Source organism: Bombina bombina, chromosome 2, assembly GCF_027579735.1.
Source record: "Bombina bombina isolate aBomBom1 chromosome 2, aBomBom1.pri, whole genome shotgun sequence".
NCBI classification, from domain to species: domain Eukaryota; kingdom Metazoa; phylum Chordata; class Amphibia; order Anura; family Bombinatoridae; genus Bombina; species Bombina bombina.
Window position 1 is genome coordinate 689,514,838 of NC_069500.1, and position 23,602 is coordinate 689,538,439.

General features: G+C 41.1%; 1 protein-coding gene across 1 annotated transcript in view; it reads left to right on the top strand.

The window, feature by feature from the left end:
* The window catches only part of SVEP1 (sushi, von Willebrand factor type A, EGF and pentraxin domain containing 1), an 802,056-nt gene that overhangs the window by 560,274 nt on the left and 218,180 nt on the right, over positions 1-23,602 (top strand). The window contains exons 36-37 of the mRNA XM_053702672.1: positions 9,411-9,418; positions 18,468-18,627. Coding sequence (XP_053558647.1) covers positions 9,411-9,418; positions 18,468-18,627 — 168 coding nt within the window. The remainder of the gene's footprint in view (positions 1-9,410; positions 9,419-18,467; positions 18,628-23,602) is intronic.

Here is a 23,602-nt window from a genome sequence, read left to right on the forward strand (position 1 = left end):
TCTTTTGCTCTCTCTTTCCCCTCTATTTTGCTCTCTCTCCCCTCTCTTTTGCTCTCTTTCTCCCCCTCTGTTTCCCCCCTCTCTTTTGCGTTCTCTCTCACCTCTCTTTTGCGCTCTTTAAGCTTTCTTTTGCTCTCTCCCCCTCTCTTTTGCTCTCTCTCTCACCTCCTCTCTTTCCCACCTCTCTTTTGAGCTCTCTCTCTACCCTCATTTGTGCTCTCCCCCTCTCTTTTGCTCTCTCTCCCGTTTCTCCCCCCTTTTTTGCTGTCTCTCCCTTTCCCCTTTCTTTTGCTCTCCCTCCCCCTCTCTTTTGCTCTCTCTCTCCCTCTCTTTTGCTGTCTCTCTCCCTCTCTTTTGCTCTCTTTAAACCCCCTTTTTTGCTGTCTCTCCCTTTCCCCTTTCTTTTGCTCTTTCTCTCCCCCTTTCTTTTGCTCTCTACCCCCCTTTCTTTTGCTGTCTCTCACCTCTCTATTGATGTCTCTCCCCCTCCTCTCTTTTGATGTCTCTCCCCCCTCTCTTTTGCTGTTTCTCTCCCTCTCTTTTGCTCTCCATATCCCCCCTCTTTAGCTCTCTCTATATCCCTTATTTTGCTCTCTCTATCCCCCTCTTTTGCTCTCTCTATCCCCCTCTTTTGCTCTCTCTCACTCTCCCCCTCTCTTTTTGTCTCTCTCTATCCCCCCTCTTTTGCTCTCTCTATCCATCCTATTTTGCTCTCTCTATCCCCCTCTTTTGCTATCTCTTCCCCCTCTCTTTTGCTCTCTATCTCTCCCCCCTCTCTTTTGCTCTCTATATTCCCCCACTTTTGCTCTCTCTATCCCCCCTCTTTTGATCTCTCTCTCTCCCCTTTCTTTTGCTCTCTCTTCCAACCTCTCTTTTGCGCTTTCTATCCCCTCTCTTTTTCTCTCTCTCCCCCCCTCTCTTATGCTATCTCTCTCCCCGTCTCTTTTGCTCTCTCTCTCTCCCCTCTCTTTTGCTCTCTATTTCGCCTCTATTTTGCTCTCTCTCCCCTCTCGTTTGCTCTTTCTCTCCCCCCTCTGTTTCCCCCTCTCTTTTGTGTTCTCTCTCACCTCTCTTTTGCGCTCTTTAACCTCTCTTTTGCTCTCTCCCCCTCTCTCTTGCTCTCTCTCCCCTCCTCTCTTTTCCCCCTCTTTCCCCCTCTCTTTTGTGCTCTCTCTCCCCCCTGATTTGTGCTCCCCCCTCTCTTTTGCTCTCTCTCTCCCCTTTCTCCCCCCTCTTTTTTGCTGTCTCTCCCTCTCCCCTTTCTTTTGCTCTCCCCCCTCTCTTTTGCTCTCTCTCTCCCTCTCTTTTGCTCTCTCTATCCCGCTCTTTTGCTCTATCTCCCTCTCTTTTGCTCTCTCTCCCTCTCTTTTGCTCTCTCTATCCCCCTCTTTGCTCTCTCTATCCCCCCTCTTTTGCTCTCTCTATCCCCCCTCTTTTGCTCTCTCTATCCCCCTTTTTGTTCTCTCTATCCATCCTATTTTGCTCTCTCTATCCCCCTCTTTTGCTCTCTCTACCCAATCTTTTGCTATCTCTCCCCCTCTCTTTTGCTCTCTCTATCCCCCCACTTTTGCTCTCTCTATCCCCCCTCTTTTGATCTCTTTTGTATTTTCTCCCCCCTCTCCCCTTTCTTTTGCTCTCTCTTCCAACCTCTCTTTTGCTCTCTCTTCCCATTCTCTTTTGTGCTTTCTCCCCCCTCTCTTTTGCTCTCTATCTCCCCCCTCTCCTTTGCTCTCTCTCTCCCCTCTCTTTTGCTCTCTCTCTCTCCCCCCTCTCTTTTGCTCTCTCTCTCCCCTCTCTTTTGCTCTCTCTTTCTCCTCTATTTTGCTCCCTCTCCCCTCTCTTTTGCTCTCTTTCTCCCCCTCTGTTTCCCCCCTCTCTTTTGCGTTCTCTCTCACCTCTCTTTTGCGCTCTTTAACCTCTCTTTTGCTCTCTCCCCCTCTCTTTTGCTCTCTCTCTCCCCTCCTCTCTTGCCCCCCTCTTTCCCACCTCTCTTTTGAGCTCTCTCTCTCTACCCTCGTTTGTGCTCTCCCCCTCTCTTTTGCTCTCTCCCCTCTCTTTTGCTCTCTCTCCCGTTTCTCCCCCCTTTTTTGCTGTCTCTCCCTTTCCCTTTCTTTTGCTCTCCCTCCCCCTCTCTTTTGCTCTCTCTCTCCCTCTCTTTTGCTGTCTCTCTCCCTCTCTTTTGCTCTCTTTAAACCCCCTCTTTTGCTCTTTCTCTCCCCCTTTCTTTTGCTCTCTACCCCCCTTTCTTTTGCTGTCTCTCACCTCTCTATTGATGTCTCTCCCCCCCTCTCTTTTGCTGTTTCTCTCCCTCTATTTTGCTCTCCATATCCCCCCTCTTTAGCTCTCTCTATACCCCTTATTTTGCTCTCTCTATTCCCCTCTTTTGCTCTCTCTATCCTCCTCTTTTGCTCTCTCTCACTCTCCCCCTCTCTTTTTGCTCTCTCTATCCCCCATCTTTTGCTCTCTCTATCCATCCTATTTTGCTCTCTCTATCCCCCTCTTTTGCTATCTCTTCCCCCTCTCTTTTGCTCTCTATCTCTCCCCCCTCTCTTTTGCTCTCTATATTCCCCCACTTTTGCTCTCTCTATCCCCCCTCTTTTGATCTCTCTCTCTCCCCTTTCTTTTGCTCTCTCTTCCAACCTCTCTTTTGCGCTTTCTATCCCCTCTCTTTTTCTCTCTCTCCCCCCCTCTCTTATGCTCTCTCTCTCTCCCCGTCTCTTTTGCTCTCTCTCTCTCTCCCCTCTCTTTTGCTCTCTATTTAGCCTCTATTTTGCTCTCTCTCCCCTCTCTTTTGCTCTTTCTCTCCCCCCTCTGTTTCCCCCCATCTCTTTTGTGTTCTCTCTCAGCTCTCTTTTGCGCTCTTTAACCTCTCTTTTGCTCTCTCCCCCCTCTCTTTTGCTCTCTCTCTCTCTCTCCCCTCCTCTCTTTTCCCCCTCTTTCCCCCTCTCTTTTGTGCTCTCTCTCCCCCCCCTGATTTGTGCTCCCCCCTCTCTTTTGCTCTCTCTCTCCCCTTTCTCCCCCCTCTTTTTTGCTGTCTCTCCCTCTCCCCTTTCTTTTGCTCTCCCCCTCTCTTTTGCTCTCTCTCTCCCTCTCTTTTGCTCTCTCTATCCCTCTCTTTTGCTCTCTCTCCCTCTCTTTTGCTCCTTCTCCCTCTCTTTTGCTCTCTCTATCCCCCTCTTTGCTCTCTCTATCCCCCCTCTTTTGCTCTCTCTATCCCCCCTTTTTGCTCTCTCTATCCATCCTATTTTGCTCTCTCTATCCCCCTCTTTTGCTCTCTCTACCCAATCTTTTGCTATCTCTCCCCCCCTCTCTTTTGCTCTCTCTATCCCCCCACTTTTGCTCTCTCTATCCCCCCTCTTTTGATCTCTTTTGTATTTTCTTCCCCCTCTCCCCTTTTTTTTGCTCTCTCTTCCAACCTCCCTTTTGCTCTCTCTTCCCATTCTCTTTTGTGCTTTCTCCCCCCTCTCTTTTGCTCTCTATCTCCCCCCTCTCCTTTGCTCTCTCTCTCCCCTCTCTTTTGCGCTCTCTCTCCCCTCTCTTTTGCTCTCTCTCTCCCCCTCTCTTTTGCTCTCTCTTTCTCCTCTATTTTGCTCTCTCTCCCCTCTCTTTTGCTCTCTTTCTCCCCCTCTGTTTCCCCCCTCTCTTTTGCGTTCTCTCTCACCTCTCTTTTGCGCTCTTTAACCTCTCTTTTGCTCTCTCCCCCTCTCTTTTGCTCTCTCTCTCCCCTCCTCTCTTTCCCCCCCCTCTTTCCCACCTCTCTTTTGCGCTCTCTCTCTACCCTCGTTTGTGCTCTCCCCCCTCTCTTTTGCTCTCTCCCCTCTCTTTTGCTCTCTCTCCCGTTTCTCCCCCCTTTTTTGCTGTCTCTCACTTTCCCCTTTCTTTTGCTCTCCCTCCCCCTCTCTTTTGCTCTCTCTCTCCCTCTCTTTTGCTGTCTCTCTCCCTCTCTTTTGCTCTCTTTAAACCCCCTCTTTTGCTCTTTCTCTCCCCCTTTCTTTTGCTCTCTACCCCCCTTTCTTTTGCTGTCTCTCACCTCTCTATTGATGTCTCTCCCCCCCTCTCTTTTGATGTCTCTCCCCCCTCTCTTTCGCTGTTTCTCTCCCTCTCTTTTGCTCTCCCTATCCCCCCTCTTTAGCTCTCTCTATACCCCTTATTTTGCTCTCTCTATCCCCCTCTTTTCTCTCTCTATCCCCCTCTTTTGCTCTCTCTCACTCTCCCCCTCTCTTTTTGCTCTCTCTCTATCCCCCCTCTTTTGCTCTCTCTATCCATCCTATTTTGCTCTCCCTATCCCCCTCTTTTGCTATCTCTTCCCCCTCTCTTTTGCTCTCTCTCTTCCCCCTCTCTTTTGCTCTCTATATTCCCCCACTTTTGCTCTCTCTATCCCCCCTCTTTTGATCTCTCTCTCTCCCCTTTCTTTTGCTCTCTCTTCCAACCTCTCTTTTGCGCTTTCTATCCCCTCTCTTTTTCTCTCTCTCCCCCCTCTCTTATGCTCTCTCTCTCTCCCCGTCTCTTTTGCTCTCTCTCTCCCCTCTCTTTTGCTCTCTATTTTGCCTCTATTTTGCTCTCTCTCCCCTCTCTTTTGCTCTTTCTCTCCCCCCTCTGTTTCCCCCCTCTCTTTTGTGTTCTCTCTCACCTCTCTTTTTTACTCTTTAACCTCTCTTTTGCTCTCTCCCCCCTCTCTTTTGCTCTCTCTCTCTCCCCTCCTCTCTTTTCCCCCTCTTTCCCCCTCTCTTTTGTGCTCTCTCTCCCCCCTAATTTGTGCTCCCCCCTCTCTTTTGCTCTCTCTCTCCCCTTTCTCCCCCCTCTTTTTTAATGTCTCTCCCTCTCCCCTTTCTTTGCTCTCCCCCCTCTCTTTTGCTCTCTCTCTCCCTCTCTTTTGCTCTCTCTATCCCGCTCTTTTGCTCTCTCTCCCTCTCTTTTGCTCTCTCTCCCTCTCTTTTGCTCTCTCTCCCTCTCTTTTGCTCTCTCTATCCCCTCTTTTGCTCTCTCTATCCCCCTCTTTGCTCTCTCTATCCCCCCTCTTTTGCTCTCTCTATCCCCCCTCTTTTGCTCTCTCTCTACCCCCCCTCTTTTGCTCTCTCTCTACCCCCTCTCTCTTTTCCCTCTATCTCCCCTCTTTTGCTCTCTCTCCCCTCTCTTTTGCTCTCCTCCTCTCTTTTGCTGTCTCTCTCCCTCTATTTTACTCTCTCTATCTCCCCTATTTTGCTCTCTCTATCTCCCCTATTTTGCTCTCTCTATCTCTCCCCTTTCTTTTGCTCTCTATCTATCCCCCCTCTTTTGCTCTCTCACTACCCCCTCTCTCTTTTCCCTCTTTCTCCCTTCTTTTGCTCTATCTCCCCTCTCTTTTGCTGTCCTCCTCTCTTTTGCTGTCTCTCTCCCTCTATTTTACTCTCTCTATCTCCCCTATTTTGCTCTCTCTATCTCTCCCCTTTCTTTTGCTCTCCCTCCCCCTCTCTTTTACTCTCTCTATCCCTCATTTCTCTCCCCTCTTTTGCACTCTCCCCCCTCTCTTTTGCTCTCTCTCCCTTTTCTCTCCCCTCTCTTTTGCTGTCTCTCTCCCTCTCTTTTGCTATCTCTATCTCCCCTTTTTTGCTCTCTCTCCCCTTTATTTTGCTCTCCCTCCCCCCTCGTTTTTTCTGTCTTTCTCCCTCTCTTTTGTGCTCTCTCTATCCCCCCTCTTTTGAGCTCTCTCTCCTGTCCAATGGGCCCCACCCATTTCACACTCGGCCCCACCCACATCACTCCCGGTCCCACCTGCGTCACGTCCGTCCCCGCCCCCATCACACATGTCAGCCCCAAATGCCAGGTCAGTGTGTTGAAGCCCAGGTGTGTTTGTCCTCGTGCTGTCTTTACTGTGCATGACAGCTTCAGACAAACACACTTGGGGGGATATTTATCAAGCCATCAACCACAAATATGCTGGAATTCCGCAGCGTAATTGTTGCAATCTTGATCCAACCTAGTTATCAAAACCTAGAGACCAGCAAAAGTTGAAATTTATGACGTAACATACGATCCGGCGGTCTCAATCCTACGCAGACCGATGCTTACGTCATTACAGATGTTCCTGATACACATTCGGCTCTATCTGAAACTTTTTCAAAGTTATTACATTTCTAACAGGTATGCTCTCAGCTATTCCGGCCCAGCGTACCTGGTTTTCAATCCGCAACCCTGGAGACCGCGGATGCCATAGAAATGAATGGGAGTCTGAAAGCAGCGAAACCTTATGTTTGATGCTGCCAAATATCCCATTGATTTATATGGTTGAAAACAAGTTACGTTTACACCTAACACCCTAACATAAATCCCGAGTCTAAACACCCCTAATCTGCCACCCCCAACATCGCCGCCACCTACATAATGTTATTAACCCCTATTCCGCCGCTCCCGGACCCCCCGCCACCTACATAATGTTATTAACCCCTATCCCGCCGCTCCCGGACCCCGCCGCAACCTACATAATGTTATTAACCCCTATTCCGCCGTTCCCAGACCCCGCTGCCATCTACATAATGTAATTAACCCCTATCTCTCCACTCCCGGACCCCGACGCAACCTAAATAAATGTATGAACCCCTAAACCTCTGGCCTCCCACATCACTACCACTAACTAAACCTATTAACCCCTAAACCACCAGCCCTCCATATCGCCATAAACTAAATTAAGCTATTAAGCCCTAAACCTAACAAGCCGCTAACGTTAAATAAAAATTACAACATCTCTATCTTCAAATAAATTTAAACTCACCTGTAGAATTAAAAAAAACTATTTTTAAACTGTTAAATTACCTACCCTAACTATTATACTACAATTAACTTAAACTACCAATTAAATTAACTAAATTACATATTAAAAAACCCTAACCCTACTCAAATGATTTAAATCTACTATTAAACATTATTAAAAATTAATAAATTACCAAAAAAAATAATCGCTCTCGGCTAGATTTAGAGTTTTGCGGCCAAAGGGGTGGGTTAGCTACGCTTTTCCCCCCCCCCCGCACCTTTTAAATAATGCTGGTATTTAGAGTTCTCTGAAGGGCTGCGTTAGGCTCCAAAAAGGGAGCGTAGAAGCATATTTACCGCCACTTCAACTCTCAATACCAGTGTTGCATACGGTAGCGGTAAGCTGGAAAAACGTGCTCATGCACGATTCCCCCATAGGAAACAATGGGGCAGTTTGGGCAGAAAAAAAACCTAACACCTGCAAAAAAGCAGCGTTAAGCTCCCAACGCAGCCCCATTGTTTCCTATGGGGAAAACACTTTCTAAGTCTGCACCTAACACCCTAACATGTACCCCAAGTCTAAACACCCCTAACCTAACACTTATTAACCTCTAATCTGCCGCCCCCGCTATCGCTGAACCCTGCATTTTATTATTAACCCCTAATCTGCTGCTCCGGACACCGCCGCAACCTACATTATACCTATGTACCCCTAATCTGCTGCCCACAACACCGCCGACCCCTATAGTATATTTATTAACCCCTAATCTTCCCCCCCCCAATGTCGCCGCTACCTTACATACACTTATTAACCCCTAATCTGCCGACCGGACCTCGCCGCCACTATAATAAATGTATTAACCCCTAAACTGCCGCACTCCCGCCTCAAAAACCCTATAATAAATTGTATTAACCCCTAATCTGCCCTCCCTAACATCGCCGACACCTAACTTCAAGTATTAACCCCTAATCTGCCGACCGGACCTCGCCGTTACTCTAATAAATGTATTAACCCCTCAAGCTAAGTCTAACCCTAACCCTGACACCCCCCCCTAACTTAAATATAATTTTAATCTAACAAAATAAATTAAATCTTATTAACCAAAGTCTTCCTATTTAAAGCTGAATACTTACCTGTAAAATAAACCCTAATATAGCTACAATATAACGAATAATTATATTGTAGCTATTTTAGGATTTATATTTATTTTACAGGCAACTTTGTATTTATTTTAACAAGGTACAATAGCTATTAAATAGTTATTAACTATTTAATAGCTACCTAGTTAAAATAATTACAAAATTACCTGTAAAATAAATCCTAACCTAAGTTACAATTAAACCTAACCCTACACTAATTAAATCAATTAACTACAAGTATCTACAATTAAATAAACTAAACTAAATTACAAAAAACACAAAACACTAAATTACAAAAATGAAAAAAGATTACAAGAAGTTTAAGCTAATTACACCTACTCTAAGCCCCCTAAATAAAATAACAAAGCCCCCCAAAATAAAAAAAATTCCCTACCCTAATCTAAATTAAAATAGTTAACAGCTCTATTACCTTACCAGCCCTTAGAAGGGCTTTTTGCGGGGCATGCCCCAAAGAAATCAGCTCTTTTGCCTGTAAAAAAAACACAATACCACCCCCCAACATTACAACCCACCACTCACATACCCCTACTCTAACCCAACCCCCCCTTAAATAAACCTAACACTACCCCCCTGAACATCTCCCTACCTTGAGTCATCTTCACTCAGCCGAGCAGCGATGGACCAATAGAAGACATCCGGAGCGGCATAAGTCTTCATCCTATCCGGGCAGAAGAGGACATCCAGACAGGCAAACATCTTCATCCAAGAGGCATCTTCTATCTTCATCCGACGAGGAGCGGCTCCATCTTCAAGACCCCCCGGCGCGGAACATCCTCTTCTACCAACGACTACCCGACGAATGAAGGTTCCTTTAATTGACGTCATCCAAGATGGCGTCCCTCGAATTCCGATTAGCTGATAGGATTCTATCAGCCAATCGGAATTAAGGTAGGAAAAATCTGATTGGCTGATTGAATCAGCCAATCAGATTCAAGTTCAATCGGATTGGCTGATCCAATCAGCCAATCAGATTGAGCTTGCATTCTATTGGCTGATCGGAACAGCCAATAGAATGCGAGCTCAATCTGGGGGGGCTTTGTTAGTTTATTAGGGGGCTTAGAGTAGGTGTAATTATCTTAAAATTCGTGTAATCTTTTTTTATTTTTTTGTAATTTAGTGTGTTTTTATTTTTGTAATTTAGTTTAGTTTATTTAATTGTAGGTACTTGTAGTTAATTGATTTAATTTATTTATTGATAGTGTAGGGTTAGGTTTAATTGTAACTTAGGTTAGGATTTATTTTACAGGTAATTTTGTAATTATTTTAACTAGGTAGCTATTAAATAGTTAATAACTATTTAATAGCTATTGTACCTAGTTAAAATAAATATAAAGTTGCCTGTAAAATAAATATAAATCCTAAAATAGCTACAATATAATTATTCGTTATATTGTAGATATATTAGGGTTTATTTTACAGGTAATTATTTAGCTTTAAATAGGAATACTTTAGTAATAATATTTAATTTATTTTGTTAGAATAAAATTATATTTAAGTTAGGGGGGTGTTAGGGTTAGACTTAGCTTGAGGGGTTAATACATTTATTAGAGTAGTGGCGAGGTCCGGTCGGCAGATTAGGGGTTAATAAGTGTAGGTAGGTAGTGGCGACGTTGGGGGGCAGATTAGGGGTTAATAAATATTATGTAGGTGTCGGCGATGTTAGGGGCAGCAGATTAGGGGTACATAGGGATAATGTAGGTGGCGGCGATGTGCGGTTGGCAGATTAGGGGTTAAAAATTTTTATTAAGTGCCGTCGATGTGGGGGGACCTCGGTTTAAGGGTACATAGGTAGTTTATGGGTGTTAGTGTACTTTAGAGCACAGTAGTTAAGAGCTCTATAAACCGGCGTTAGCCCAGAAAGCTCTTAACTACTGACTTTTTCTGCACCTGGAGTCTTGTCGGTAGAGGGTCTAATGCTCACTTCAGCCAAGCCTCTAAAGATCCCATTGAAAAGATAGGATACACAATTGACGTAAGGGGATCTGCGGTATGGAAAAGTTGCGGCTGGAAAGTGAGCGTTAGACCCTTTCCTGGGTGACTCTAAATACCAGCGGGCAGTAAAAAGCAGCGTTAGGAGCCCTTAACGCTGCTTTTGACGGATAACGCAGAACTCTAAATCTAGGCATCTGTTACAAAAAATAAATAACACTAAATTACGAAAAAAACAAACCACATTATCAAAATTAAAAAAAGAATTACACCTAATCTAATAGCCCTATCAAAATAAAAAAGCCCCCAAAATAAAAAAAAACCTAGCCTACTATAAACTACCCATGGCCCTTAAAAAGGGCCTTTTGTGGGGCATTGCACCAAAGGAATCAGCCCTTTTACCTGTAAAAAAAAATAAAAAATACAAACACCCCCCAACAATAGAACCCACCACTGACCAACCAACCCCCCCAAATAAAAACCATATCTAGAATAACCTAAGCTCCCCATTGCCCTGAAAAGGACATTTGTATGGGCATTGCACTTAAAATGCATTTACCTCTTTTACCTGCCCAGACCCTAATCTAAAAATAAAACCCACCCAAAAAAACATTTAAATAAACCTAACATTAAACACAGACGATCCACTTAGAGTTCTTGAAGTCCCGCTTGAAGGATCTATCCAGCCGGAGAAGTCATCATCCAGGCGGCAAGAAGTCTTCATCCAGGCGATGAAATAGATCCTTTGGAGGCAAGGATAGAGAGAGGCGCCACATAGAGTAGTAACTACTCTATGTGGCGCCTCTCTCTATCCTTGCCTCCACAGAATCCATTTCATCACATATAACTATCAAGAGTGCTGCCGGATTCTGTCCTTCCACCGTACATACACAAGCGCACCTCCCTAGGATCCAAGATTCTAGTACCACTGGACTAAACTTCATCTAGGCGGCCTCTTCTATCTTAATCCAACCAGCGAAGTCTTCATCCAGGCGTCATCTTCTATCTTCATCCATCCGGCGCGGAGCGGGTCCATCCTGTAGACATCCGGCACAGAGCTCCTGTGCAATACGGTCGCCGCCGTAAACTGGAACTTGAATGCAAGTGACATCATCCAAGATGGCGTCCCTTGCATTCCTATTGGCTAAAAGATTTCAATCAGCCAATAAGATTAGAGCTGCTAAAATTCTTTTGGCTGTTCCAATCTGCCAATAGGATTTGAGCAGCGCTCATCCTATTGGATGTTCCAATCAGCCAATAGGAATGCAAGGGATGCCATCTTGGATGAAGTCACTTGCATTCAAGTTCCAGTTTACGGCAGTGACCGTATTGAAGAGGAGCTCCGCGCCGAATGTCTTCAGGATGGACCCACTCCACGCCAGATGAAGATAGAAGAGGCTGCCTGGATGAAGACTTCTTGCCGCCTGGATGATGACTTTTCCGGCTGGATGGATCCTTCAAGCGGGACTTCAAGAACTGTAAGTGGATCGTTGGGGGTTAGTGTTTGGTTTATTTAAGGGTTTTTTGGGTGGGTTTTATTTTTAGATTAGGGTCTGGGCAGGTAAAAGAGCTAAATGCCCTTTTAAGTGCAATGCCCATACAAATGCCCTTTTCAGGGCAATTGGGAGCTAAGGTTTTTTTTAGATACGGTTTTTATTTGGGGAGGTTCGTTGGACGGGTGGTGGGTTTTATTGTTGGGGGGTGTTTGTATTTTTGTTTACAGGTAAAAGAGCTGATTTATTTGCGGCAATGCCTCACAAAAGGCCCTTTTAAGGGCCATTGGTAGTATTGTAGGCTAGGGTTTTTTTGTTTGTTTTTTGGTGGGGCTTTTTTATTTTGATAGGGCTATTAGATTAGGTGTAAATATATTTTTTAATTTTGATAATGTGTTTTTTTTTTTTTGGTAATTAACGGCTAGATTTAGAGTTTTGTCGGTAACGACCCGCGTATCTAACGCTGGCTTTTTTCTGGCCGCACCTTTAAAATAACTCTGGTATTGAGAGTCCACAGAATGGCTGCGTTAGGCTCCAAAAAAGGAGCGTACAGCATATTTAACGCAACTTCAACTCTCGATACCAGAGTTGCTTACGGACACGGCCAGCCTCAAAAACGTGCTTGTGCACGATTCCCCCATAGGAAACAATGGGGCTGTTTGAGCTGAAAAAAAACCTAACACCTGCAAAAAAGCCGCGTTCAGCTCCTAACGCAGCCCCATTGTTTCCTATGGGGAAACACTTCCTACGTCTGCACCTAACACTCTAACATGTACCCCGAGTCTAAACACCCCTAACCTTACACTTATTAACCCCTATTCTGCTGCCCCCGCTATCGTTGACCCCTGCATATTATTATTAACCCCTAATCTGCCGCTCCGTAAACCGCCGCTACTTACATTATCCCTATGTACCCCTAATCTGCTGTCCCTAACACCGCCGACCCCTATATTATATTTATTAACCCCTAATCTGCCGCCCACAATGTCGCCTCCACCTGCCTACACTTATTAACCCCTAATCTGCTGACCGGACCGCACCGCTATTATAATAAATTTATTAACCCCTAATCCGCCTCACTAACCCTATAATAAATAGTATTAACCCCTAATCTGCCCTCCCTAACATCGCTGACACCTAACTTCAAACATTAACTCCTAATCTGCCGACTGGAGCTCACCGCTATTCTAATAAATGCATTAACCCCTAAAGATAAGTGTAACCCCCTAACACTAACACCCCCCCTAAGTTAAATATAATTTAAATCTAATGAAATAAATTAACTCTTATTAAATAAATTATTCCTATTTTAAAGCTAAATACTTACCTGTAAAATAAATCCTAATATAGCTACATTATAAATTATAATTATATTATAGCTATTTTAGGATTTATATTTATTTTACAGGTAACTTTGTATTTATTTTAACCAGGTACAATAGCTATTAAATAGTTAAGAACTATTTAATAGCTAAATAGTTAAAATAATTACAAAATTACCTGTAAAATAAATCCTAACCTAAGTTACAATTAAACCCTAACACTACACTATCAATAAATTAATTAAATAAAATATCAACAATTACCCTACAATTAAACCTAACACTACACAATCAATAAATTATTTAAATACAATATCTACAAATAAATACAATGAAATAAACTAACTAAAGTACAAAAAATAAAAAAATATTTAAAAACATTGGAAAAATATTACAACAATTTTAAACTAATTACACCTACTCTAAGCCCCCTAATAAAATAACAAAGCCCCCAGGTACAATAGCCAGGTACAATAGCTATTAAATAGTTAAGAACTATTTAATAGCTAAAATAGTTAAAATAATTACAAAATTACCTGTAAAATAAATCCTAACCTAAGTTACAATTAAACCTAACACTACACTATCAATAAATTAATTAAATAAAATATCAACAATTACTTACAATTAAACCTAACACTACACTATCAATAAATTATTTAAATACAATATCTACAAATAAATACAATGAAATAAACTAACTAAAGTACAAAAAATAAAAAAATATTTACAAATATTGGAAAAATATTACAACAATTTTAAACTAATTACACCTACTCTAAGCCCCCTAATAAAATAACAAAGCCCCCCAAAATAAAAAATGCCCTACCCTATTCTAAATTACAAAAGTTCAAAGCTCTTTTACCTTACCAGCCCTGAACAGGGCCCTTTGCGGGGCATGCCCCAAAGAATTCAGCTCTTTTGCCTGTAAAAAAAAACATACAATACCCCCCCCCCAACATTACAACCCACCACCCACATACCCCTAATCTAACCCAAACCCCCCTTAAATAAACCTAACACTAAGCCCCTGAAGATCTTCCTACCTTGTCTTCACTTCACTGGGTATCACACCGATCCATCCTGGCTCCGATATCTTCATCTAAGCGGCATCTTCTATCTTCATCCGATGAGGACCGGCTCCATCTTGAAGACCTCCACCGCGGACCCATCTTCTTCCGACAGCGACTTCCCGACGAATGACGGTTCCTTGGAAGAAGATGGTTGCCGGTCCGGATCTACTCTTCTTTCCGGATAGGATGAAGACTTTGGAGCCTCTTCTGGACTTCTTCAGCCGTCGGATGATGGATGTCTAGCCCCTGCTTGGGCTTAGATGAAGATATCGGAGCAAGGATGGATCCGGTGTGATACCCGGTGAGGTGAAGACAAGGTAGGAAGATTTTCAGGGGCTTAGTGTTAGGTTTATTTAAGGGGGGTTTGGGTTAGATTAGGGGTATGTGGGTGGTGGGTTGTAATGTGGGGGGGGTATTGTATGTGTTTTTTTACAGGAAAAAGAGCTGAATTTATTGGGCATGCCCCGCAAAGGGCCCTGTTCAGGGCTGGTAAGGTAAAAGAGCTTTGAACTTTTGTAATTTAGAATAGGGTAGGGCATTTTTTATTTTGGGGGGGCTTTGTTATTTTATTAGGGGGCTTAGAGTAGGTGTAATTAGTTTAAAATTGTTGTAATATTTTTCTGATGTTTGTAAATATTTTTTTATTTTTTGTAACTTACTTCTTTTTTATTTTTTGTACTTTAGTTAGTTTATTTCATTGTATTTATTTGTAGATATTGTATTTAAATAATTTATTGATATTGTAGTGTTAGGTTTAATTGTAGGTAATTGTTGGTATTTTATTTAATTAATTTATTGATAGTGTAGTGTTAGGTTTAATTGTAACTTAGGTTAGGATTTATTTTACAGGTAATTTTGTAATTATTTTAACTATTTTAGCTATTAAATAGTTCTTAACTATTTAATAGCTATTGTACCTGGTTAAAATAAATACAAAGTTACCTGTAAAATAAATATAAATCCTAAAATAGCTATAATATAATTATGATTTATATTGTAGCTATATTAGGGTTTATTTTACAGGTAAGTATTTAGTTTTAAATAGGAATAGTTTATTTAATAAGAGTTAATTTATTTCGTTAGATTTAGTGTTAGGGTTAGACTTAGCTTTAGGGGTTAATACATTTATTAGAATAGCGGCGAGATTCGGTCGGCAGATTAGGGGTTAATAATTGAAGTTAGGTGTCGGCGATGTTAGGGAGGGCAGATTAGGGGTTAATAAATATAATATAGGGGTCGGCGGTGTTAGGGGCAGCAGATTAGGGGTACATAGCTATAATGTAGGTGGCGGCTCTTTGCGGTCGGCAGATTAGGGGTTAATAAGTGTAGGCAGGTGGAGGCGACGTTGAGGGGGGCAGATTAGGGGTTAATAAATATAATATAGGGGTCGGCGATGTTAGGGCAGCAGATTAGGGGTACATAGTTATAATGTAGCTGGCGGCGGCGTGCGGACGGCAGATTAGGGGTTAATAAGTGTAGGTAGCTGGCGGCGACGTTGTGGGGGGCAGATTAGGGGTTAATAAATATAATATAGGGGTCGGCGGTGTTAGGGGCAGCAGATTAGGGGTACATAAGGATAACGTAGGTGGCGGTCGGCAGATTAGGGGTTTAAAAAAATGTAATCGAGTGGCGGCGATGTGGGGGACCTCGGTTTAGGGGTACATAGGTAGTTTATGGGTGTTAGTGTACTTTAGAGCACAGTAGTTAAGAGCTTTATAAACCGGCGTTAGCCCAGACAGCTCTTAACTTCTGACTTTTTTCTGCGGCTGGAGTTTTGTCGTTAGATTTCTAACGCTCACTTCAGCCACGACTCTAAATACCGGCGTTAGAAAGATCCCATTAAAAAGATAGGATACGCAATTGACGTAAGGGGATCTGCGGTATGGAAAAGTCGCGGCTGAAAAGTGAGCGTTAGACCCTTTTTTGAATGACTCCAAATACCGGCGGTAGCCTAAAACCAGCGTTAGGAGCCTCTAACGCTGGTTTTCACGGCTACCGCCAAACTCCAAATCTAGGCCTAAGTGTTTTTTATTTTTTGTAATTTAGCGTCTTTTTTTGTGGTAATTTAGTAATTTTTAATAATGTTTAATAGTAGATTTAAATAATTTGAGTAGGGTTAGGGTTTTTTATAGGCAATTTAGTTAATTTAATTGGTAGTTTAATTTAATTGTAGTATAATAGTTAGGGTAGGTTAATTAATAGTTTAAAAATAGTTTTTTTTTAATTCTACAGGTAAGTTTAAATTTATTTGAAGATAGGGATGTTGTAATTTTAAAGTTAGCGGCTTGTTAGGTTTAGGAGTTAATAGTTTAATTTAGTTTATGGCGATGTGGGGGGCTGACAGTTTAGGGGTTAATAGGTTTAGTTAGTCATAGTGATGTGGGAGGCCAGGGGTTAATACGTTTAATTAGTAGCGGCGGGGTACGGGAGCGGTGGGATAGGGGTTAATAACTTTATTTAGGTGGCGGCAGGGTCGGGGGAGCGGCGGGTTAGGGGTTAATAACTTTATTTTGGGTGTGGGGGTGTGGGGGAGCGGCGGGTAGGGGTTAAACATTTTAGTATAGTGGCGGCGTTTAGTGACAGGGTATAAATAAAGTTGTTAAAAAGACGAATAAAAGCAATATCGATGACTGTTAGTTAACAACAGTTCGATGCTCATCGTCCCGTACTTGGTGCGTGTCTTTTTGCCGACTTTGTTTTATAAATATGGAGAGCGTATTCAGGTCCACGGCCGCGATGTTAGGCGAGCATATTGGTGCCGGCAAATGCAGCATCGTTGAGGCTTTGATAAATATCCCCCTCTGCCTTTTATATTATAGGATAGCAATATATACAGGTATATATTGGAAGATCAATTTAAAAATACAAATAACATTTTCCCCTATATAAAGAACATTGGAATGTAAAATGTTCACATTAAGTGCACATTAAAATATATTGGGCCCGATTACAAGTGGAGTTCTAAATATAAGCGATATTAGCGCGCTACTTTTTAATACCAGCACATGAAAATGTGCACTGATATTACAAGTTAGATTCATAATTTTAGAAAGAGTATTTTCAAATTGTTTATTTCATTTTTTAAGCATTAAAAAATACAATATATATTTTAATCATATGTGGTTTGTTTCATGTTTGTATTCACCATTAATTTAATTTAATTTAATCGAAGTATATGGGAATTAATTTTAACCCTTTGGTGTGAGGACCCATAAAAGCCTCTCTGCATTTTGAATATTTTAGATTTGAATTTTTGCACATGGTCAAACATTCAGAATTCTGAGTTTATTTAAAAAAAAACCTTTTTAATTGTATACTTTAGCATCCACTTTGCGCACTTATATTTTGTATTATATTTAAAAGGTCTATGGGAACACACAATACCTTTAGACCGCAATGTAAAGGCCCTGACTCTTTAACTTGAAGCACGTTAAATCCTATTGTGCTTGAGCTAACGTGTTTAGTTTCAACTTATAATACGCAGGCAAATTAATGTGCCCGCTATATTCTAATATCACTAGTGTGCAAATGTAGGACTACCACTTGTAATCTAGCCCTTGATTTGGACTTTAACCCTTGCATACCTTATGCATTTTCTGTTGTAATAAAATAAAGTGGCCTTCCCTAAAGAGACCTGAACATTCATCTTAAATTGGTGCCTTGGTGGGGCATAATTCTCCCTGAACTAACTGTGGCTTTTAGATGTTACATTCAATAATATTGTCAACAATCTTCAGTTCACTATATGCTCTGCTGATGCATGAACAATTGCAGATTCCCAAATCATGTTGACATCAAATTAAGTAAAATAGATGGAAGATGTCACTATCATTTCACAGTGGAAGCATTTTTTTAACACAGTATTTCTTGAGAACCTTTCACATACTTGACAAGGTAAATTATGTTCTACAATGATATTGCTTGTTTAATTAACACGTTGAATATTCCATTAAACTAATTCCATCTCTCATTTCCACAATATGCATTTTTTTTTCAATGAATCAAAGAATGTCAGTTTAAATAGTATACTGTCTATTCTGTCATTCAATGTTAGTTTTTAATAAATACCTTAGGAATGTTTCACATTATGCATGGAAGAGACTTTGCTTTATGCTGAAGCAGATTTGACTTGGTAGAAATAACATAAATATCACTGAGATATACTTCATTCTGCACCCACCAGAGCTGCATGTTTATTTAACATGTTTTTGTTCATTTTTTCTTGTATATATGAAAATAAACTTTTCTTGTGCACAGAATTATTCAATTTATCAAAGGTGTGCGGCTACATTTCTGATATATTTAACTATTTTTAGCTATTAAAGGGATATGAAAGTAAAAATTAAACAATGCATATAATTTTAAGAGAGTATTTAATGTCACTCTTACTATCATATTGACGTTGTTCTCTTGGTATTCTTTGTTAAAAAACATATGTATATCATTAGGTGATTGGTGGCTACACACATCTCTTGTCATTGTCTCTTCAAATATTTTCAGCTAGCTCCCAGTAGTGCACATCTTCTCTGGAGCTTACTTTAGAAATATGTTTAATGCCTTGGCAGGAGTTACACACAGTTATATGCAAGCAATAGTACAACAATGAAATACTCTAACATATTGGGGCATTTTCTTTTTGCACTTACAGTAAATGTCCCTTTAAGATTTTGTTTATCATTCTTTGTATTTTTTAATGTAAACAACACAAAAATAGAGCCAGATTTGAATTATTTATTATTTGATTGTTTTTTTTTAGCTTGCAGGCCCTTCAACTTTGACCTGTGAAGCTTCAGGAAAGTGGAGTGATGAATCTCCTTCCTGTCAGCTGGTAACCTGTGGATCTCCACCTAATGTTAAACAGGCAATCGCTACTGGAGACAACGTCACATTTGGAAATGTAATAAGTTACATTTGTAATGAAGGGTATGTACATTTTCATTAGCTATTGGTTATATGTATCACATAAAGATATATATATATATATATATATATATATATATATATATATATATATATATATATATATATATATGCTGTTCTCTCTCTTCTAAAAACATAAAACATGGACCAATGGCATCACTTCACATGTGAGTGGTTACAGAATTCACATCAAGATCTATTCAAACAACACATTAACCCTTACATTACCCTATTGGTAATGCACATTTGCCAAGGCTAAAAACAAACTGAGGAACAAAGCATACTAGAATCCATATACAAATGCAGCAGCCACACTGTATATAGAATACATGACAAGATGTATATTTAAATTAATTAATCATGGGGTATCAATCTACAATAAGGGGTTTAAATTAAGCTTCCTATTCCTTTGGGGTATAATGTATCCAACCTCCATATCCATTTAGCATCCTTAAGCAGTCAATCAATACTGGAGACAACTTCTCATTTGGAAATGTAATAAGTTACATTTGTAAAGAAGGGTATGTACATTTTCATTAGCTATGGGTCACATAAATATAAATATATATATATATTATATATATATATATATATATATATATATATATATATATGTATATATATATATACAGGTATACCCCGCTCATACAGCGGGTTAGGGACCGGAGCCCCGCTGTAAAGTGAAAACCGCCTTAAAGTGAAACAAAGCAGTTTTATCTTTCTTTTCACTTGCCAGTGTGTTTAAAAACTTGAAAACATGTTTGAAATAGCATATATTAGGGGTGCAATAGCATTAAATTTAGTTTAACACTAGCACAGCACAGTATTCAATAAATACTGTACTTGTAAAATAGTGACAATTACTGTAGTAAAATTTGTCAAACTGTAGCACTGAGACACAGATTGCACTGTAAAGCTGTAAACAGAGTGAACTGCGCATAACAAAATGGTACCAGTCACTTTTCTCGCAAACTCACAATGATTACAGCACTATTTCATAATCCTTGGAGGTTGAACTTCAGCTCCACAAAGCGCTGTATTAGCGAATCGCTGTAAAGTGAGGTATGCCTGTGTATATATATATATATATATATATAATATATATATATATATATATATATATATATATATATATATAGGATATAAAAAGTCTACACACCCCTGTTAAATGTCAGGTTTCTGTGATGTAAAAAAATTAGCCAAAGATAAATCATTTCAGAACTTTTTCCAACTTTAATGTGACCTATAAACTACACAACTCAATTTAAAAACAAACTGAAATCTTTAAGGTGGAGGGAAGTAAACACAAAAAATTAAAATAATGTGGTTGCATAAGTGTGCACACTTATAAATGGGGATGTAGCTGTGTTCAGAATTAAGCAATCACATTCCAAACCATGTTAAATAAGTGTCATCACACACCTGCCATAATTTAAAGGGTCTCTGATTAAACCTGGATAAAGTTCAGCTGTTCTAGTAGGTCTTTCCTGACATTTTCTTAGTCACGTCCTACACAAAAGCCATGGTCCGCAGAGAGCTTCCAAAGCATCAGAAGGATCTCATTGTTAAAAGGTATCAGTCAGGAGAAGAGTACAAAATTATTTCCAAGGCATTAGATATACCATGGAACACAGTGAAGACAGTCATCATCAAGTGGAGAACATATGGCACAACAGTTACATTACCAATAACTGGATATCCCTCCAAAATTGATGAAAAGATGAGAAGAAAACTTGTCTGCGAGGCTACCAAGAGGCCTACAGCAACATTAAAGGAGATGAAAGAATATCTGGCAAGTACTGGCTGTGTAGTACATGTGACAACAATTTCCTGTATTCTTCATATGTTTGGGCTTTGGGGTAGACGGCAAGACGGAAGCCTTTTCTTACGAAGAAAAACATCCAAGCCCAGCTAAATTGAGCAAAAACACATCTGAAGTCTCCCAAAAGCATGTGGGAAAAGGTGTTATGGTCTGATGAAACCAAGGTTGAACTTTTTGGCAATAATTCCAAAAGATATGTTTGGCACAAAAACAACACTGCACATCACGAAAAGAACACCCATACCCACAGTGAAGCATGGTTGTGGCAGCATCATGCTTTGGGGCTGTTTTTCTTCAGCTGGAACTGGGGCCTTATTCAAGGTAGGAGGGAATTATGAACAATTCCAAATACCAGTCAATATTGGCACAAAAGCTTCAGGCTTCTGCTAGAAAGCTGAACATGAAGAGGAACTTCATCTTTTTAGCATGACAACAACCCAAAGCATACATCCAAATCAACAAAGAAATGACTTCACCAGAAGAAGATTAAAGTTTTGGAATGGCCCAGACCTGAATCCAATCGAAAATCTGTGGGGTGATCTGAAGAGGGCTGTTCACAGGAGATGCCTTCGCAATCTGACAGATTTGGAGTGTTTTTGCAAAGAAGAGTGGGCAAATCTTGCCAAGTCAAGATGTGCCATGCTGATAGACTCACACCAAAAAAGACTGAGTGCTGTAATAAAATCAAAAGTTGCTTTAACAAAGTATTAGTTTAAGGGTGTGCACACTTATGCAACCATATTATTTTATTTTAAAGGTGGAAAAAGATCTGAAATGATTTATCTTTGCCTCATTTTTTTTTAAATCACAGAAACCTGCCATTTTAACAGGGGTGTGTAGACTTTTTATATCCACTGTATATACACATACAAAACATGTAAGGAGACTGCACTCTCAGAGTGGACTGGGTAAACATCATATGACTCAGGCAGCTGCACTGTCCCCAGAGTCCCAGGCAGTTAACCCCAGACATCTCTGGGTGCAAGGCCAATAGGGAAAATTAGGGGGGCGGAGTTAACCATTGAGCTGAGCAGACGTATAGGGAAAGAGCTCTGGGCATAAATCACCAAAAACTTAAAAATTAGTTAGTTTATTTTTACAGATAACTTTCCCGTGTTACAGAGGGAACTATCTGGGCACCTTACATACTCTAAAGCCTGAGTTTGGAGATCGACCACTGTTATGAGATTCTTTTCAGGATATGATGTTATCATATATCACTTTTCAGCAAGGAAAATGACTGACACAGGTTTTCTGCAATCTTATGATAACAATAATGGTTTTATTCTGCACATAATTATAGAAACAAAATACCACAAACTGTTCATGCTTATAACACTTTATGCAATTGCATTACTTATACAATCATCTATGCAGCTTTCGGTTACAGTTTAGTTGCCCTGCGGCAACGACTGATAACAATCTTATGTTATATTACCACTAAAACAATTCTAGCTAGTTTCAAACAAACAAATAATACATCACCGTGATCTCGGGTTGCATCATCCTATCCTGCCGCTTCTGGGGCGCAATGGGAGGGGACATCTGGGCAATCTTGGATCAGGAGAAAAAAGGCGATCAGCGGGAAAAACAACACTGAAGATGCGTCCATCTACAGGTCACCGGTCTCAAAAATACACTGAAAAATACACTGATCAGATTGCCCACAGGTACCCTTCTTTATACTGTTCACTTACGTAAAAGTTTTGGCGCAAATCCACAGACCCTAAGGCCGCTCCCTCTGAGGTTGGCTGTGACCCAAGGCATCTGGCCAGTCTGCCTTAGCCTCACCCAAGCTTATCAGGGCATGCCCAGCTACTATCTCTGACGTATTCCTAAACTCCAATGCCGTCATCTTTCATGTTTTTCTGTCTAATATTACACATCTGATTATGTGGTCTTATGCAGTTACTTCTGTCAAATACATCAATAATAGTTTCAACAATCTTTCCATAGATATAATTAATAGCTAAACATCATAATGGCTTTATTACTTAGCCTATTGCAATTAATAATAATTAATCTTTTAACAATATTACCTAGGCATTAGCCCCTATACTAATGTGTTATCAAGATGTTCCTTAATGTCAGTAAGTGACCCCTGCCAAGGTTACACCCTTGTTCTGTCTGGGTTTTGACTTCTTATCATTAGTATCCATCAGTTGTTTACCACTTGTAGCATGACTTAGTGAAATTCAGTGTCATCTACTTGAAATTAATTAATGTATTTTACTCTGTTAAAGGCACACTCTCTTAAAGGCAAAGTCACACAAGTTAGTGCAAGTGTCTTATGCTTTCATTCTCTTAAAGGCAAAGTCACGCAAGTTGAAGCAAGTGTCATATGAGCAACTACTGCAACCACTTTCCTTACAACCACTAATCCTGAGAGCAATTTAGATGCCTGACTTGAGCAGACGCGGTCTGAGAAACTGCTTAACAGCCGACCACTCAAAATCGCCTGCATCTATCCGAAGCCAACACTCCAGAGGATCGGGGCTCCGCTCCAGAGCTGTGGTAGGCACTTGGGGAAGAGGCTGCGAGCTGAGATGTGAGGGAGGCCGAGAACCAGATTGGCACCATCAGCTAGGGACCCCGCGGCCTAGGTAGTACAGAGTAGCTGTCACAGACAGTTAGCTAAGGCCTAGAGAGTTGATCGGACCTCAAGGGCCACCTAGGAAGATGAATGCTAGGTGAATCGGACAATAGGGAAAAGTCCTGACAATGCCACACCCAGTGAAACTGAAGAAGTCGGTGTGGAACGGCAGAGTATGGAGTGGCAGAGTACAGAGTGGCGCAAACAGCTGCCATCTTGTTTCCACAGCCTGCAAAAAAGCTTTGGAGACACTGAGCTGCAGCATTTACTTGTGCTTTGTGGGAATAGGTGAAACAGATCAGCACCCCTGAGATCCTTGGGGAGAACCCGCTTAGCTCCCAACACCTGGAGGAATCCACACAGTTGCTGCGTTCAGGACATTTCTGGAATGCTGACATCTCTCTGATTATCTGGTGAGACCCACACTTTACACAATGCATAGCACACAAGCTGGAGCTATACAGCCTTTAGCCTTTCTCTCACTCCATTAACATATCCTCAGGACACTAACTAGGGGCCAATCTCTATAAAAATCTGAGGGCACATTAACAACCTCCATATTC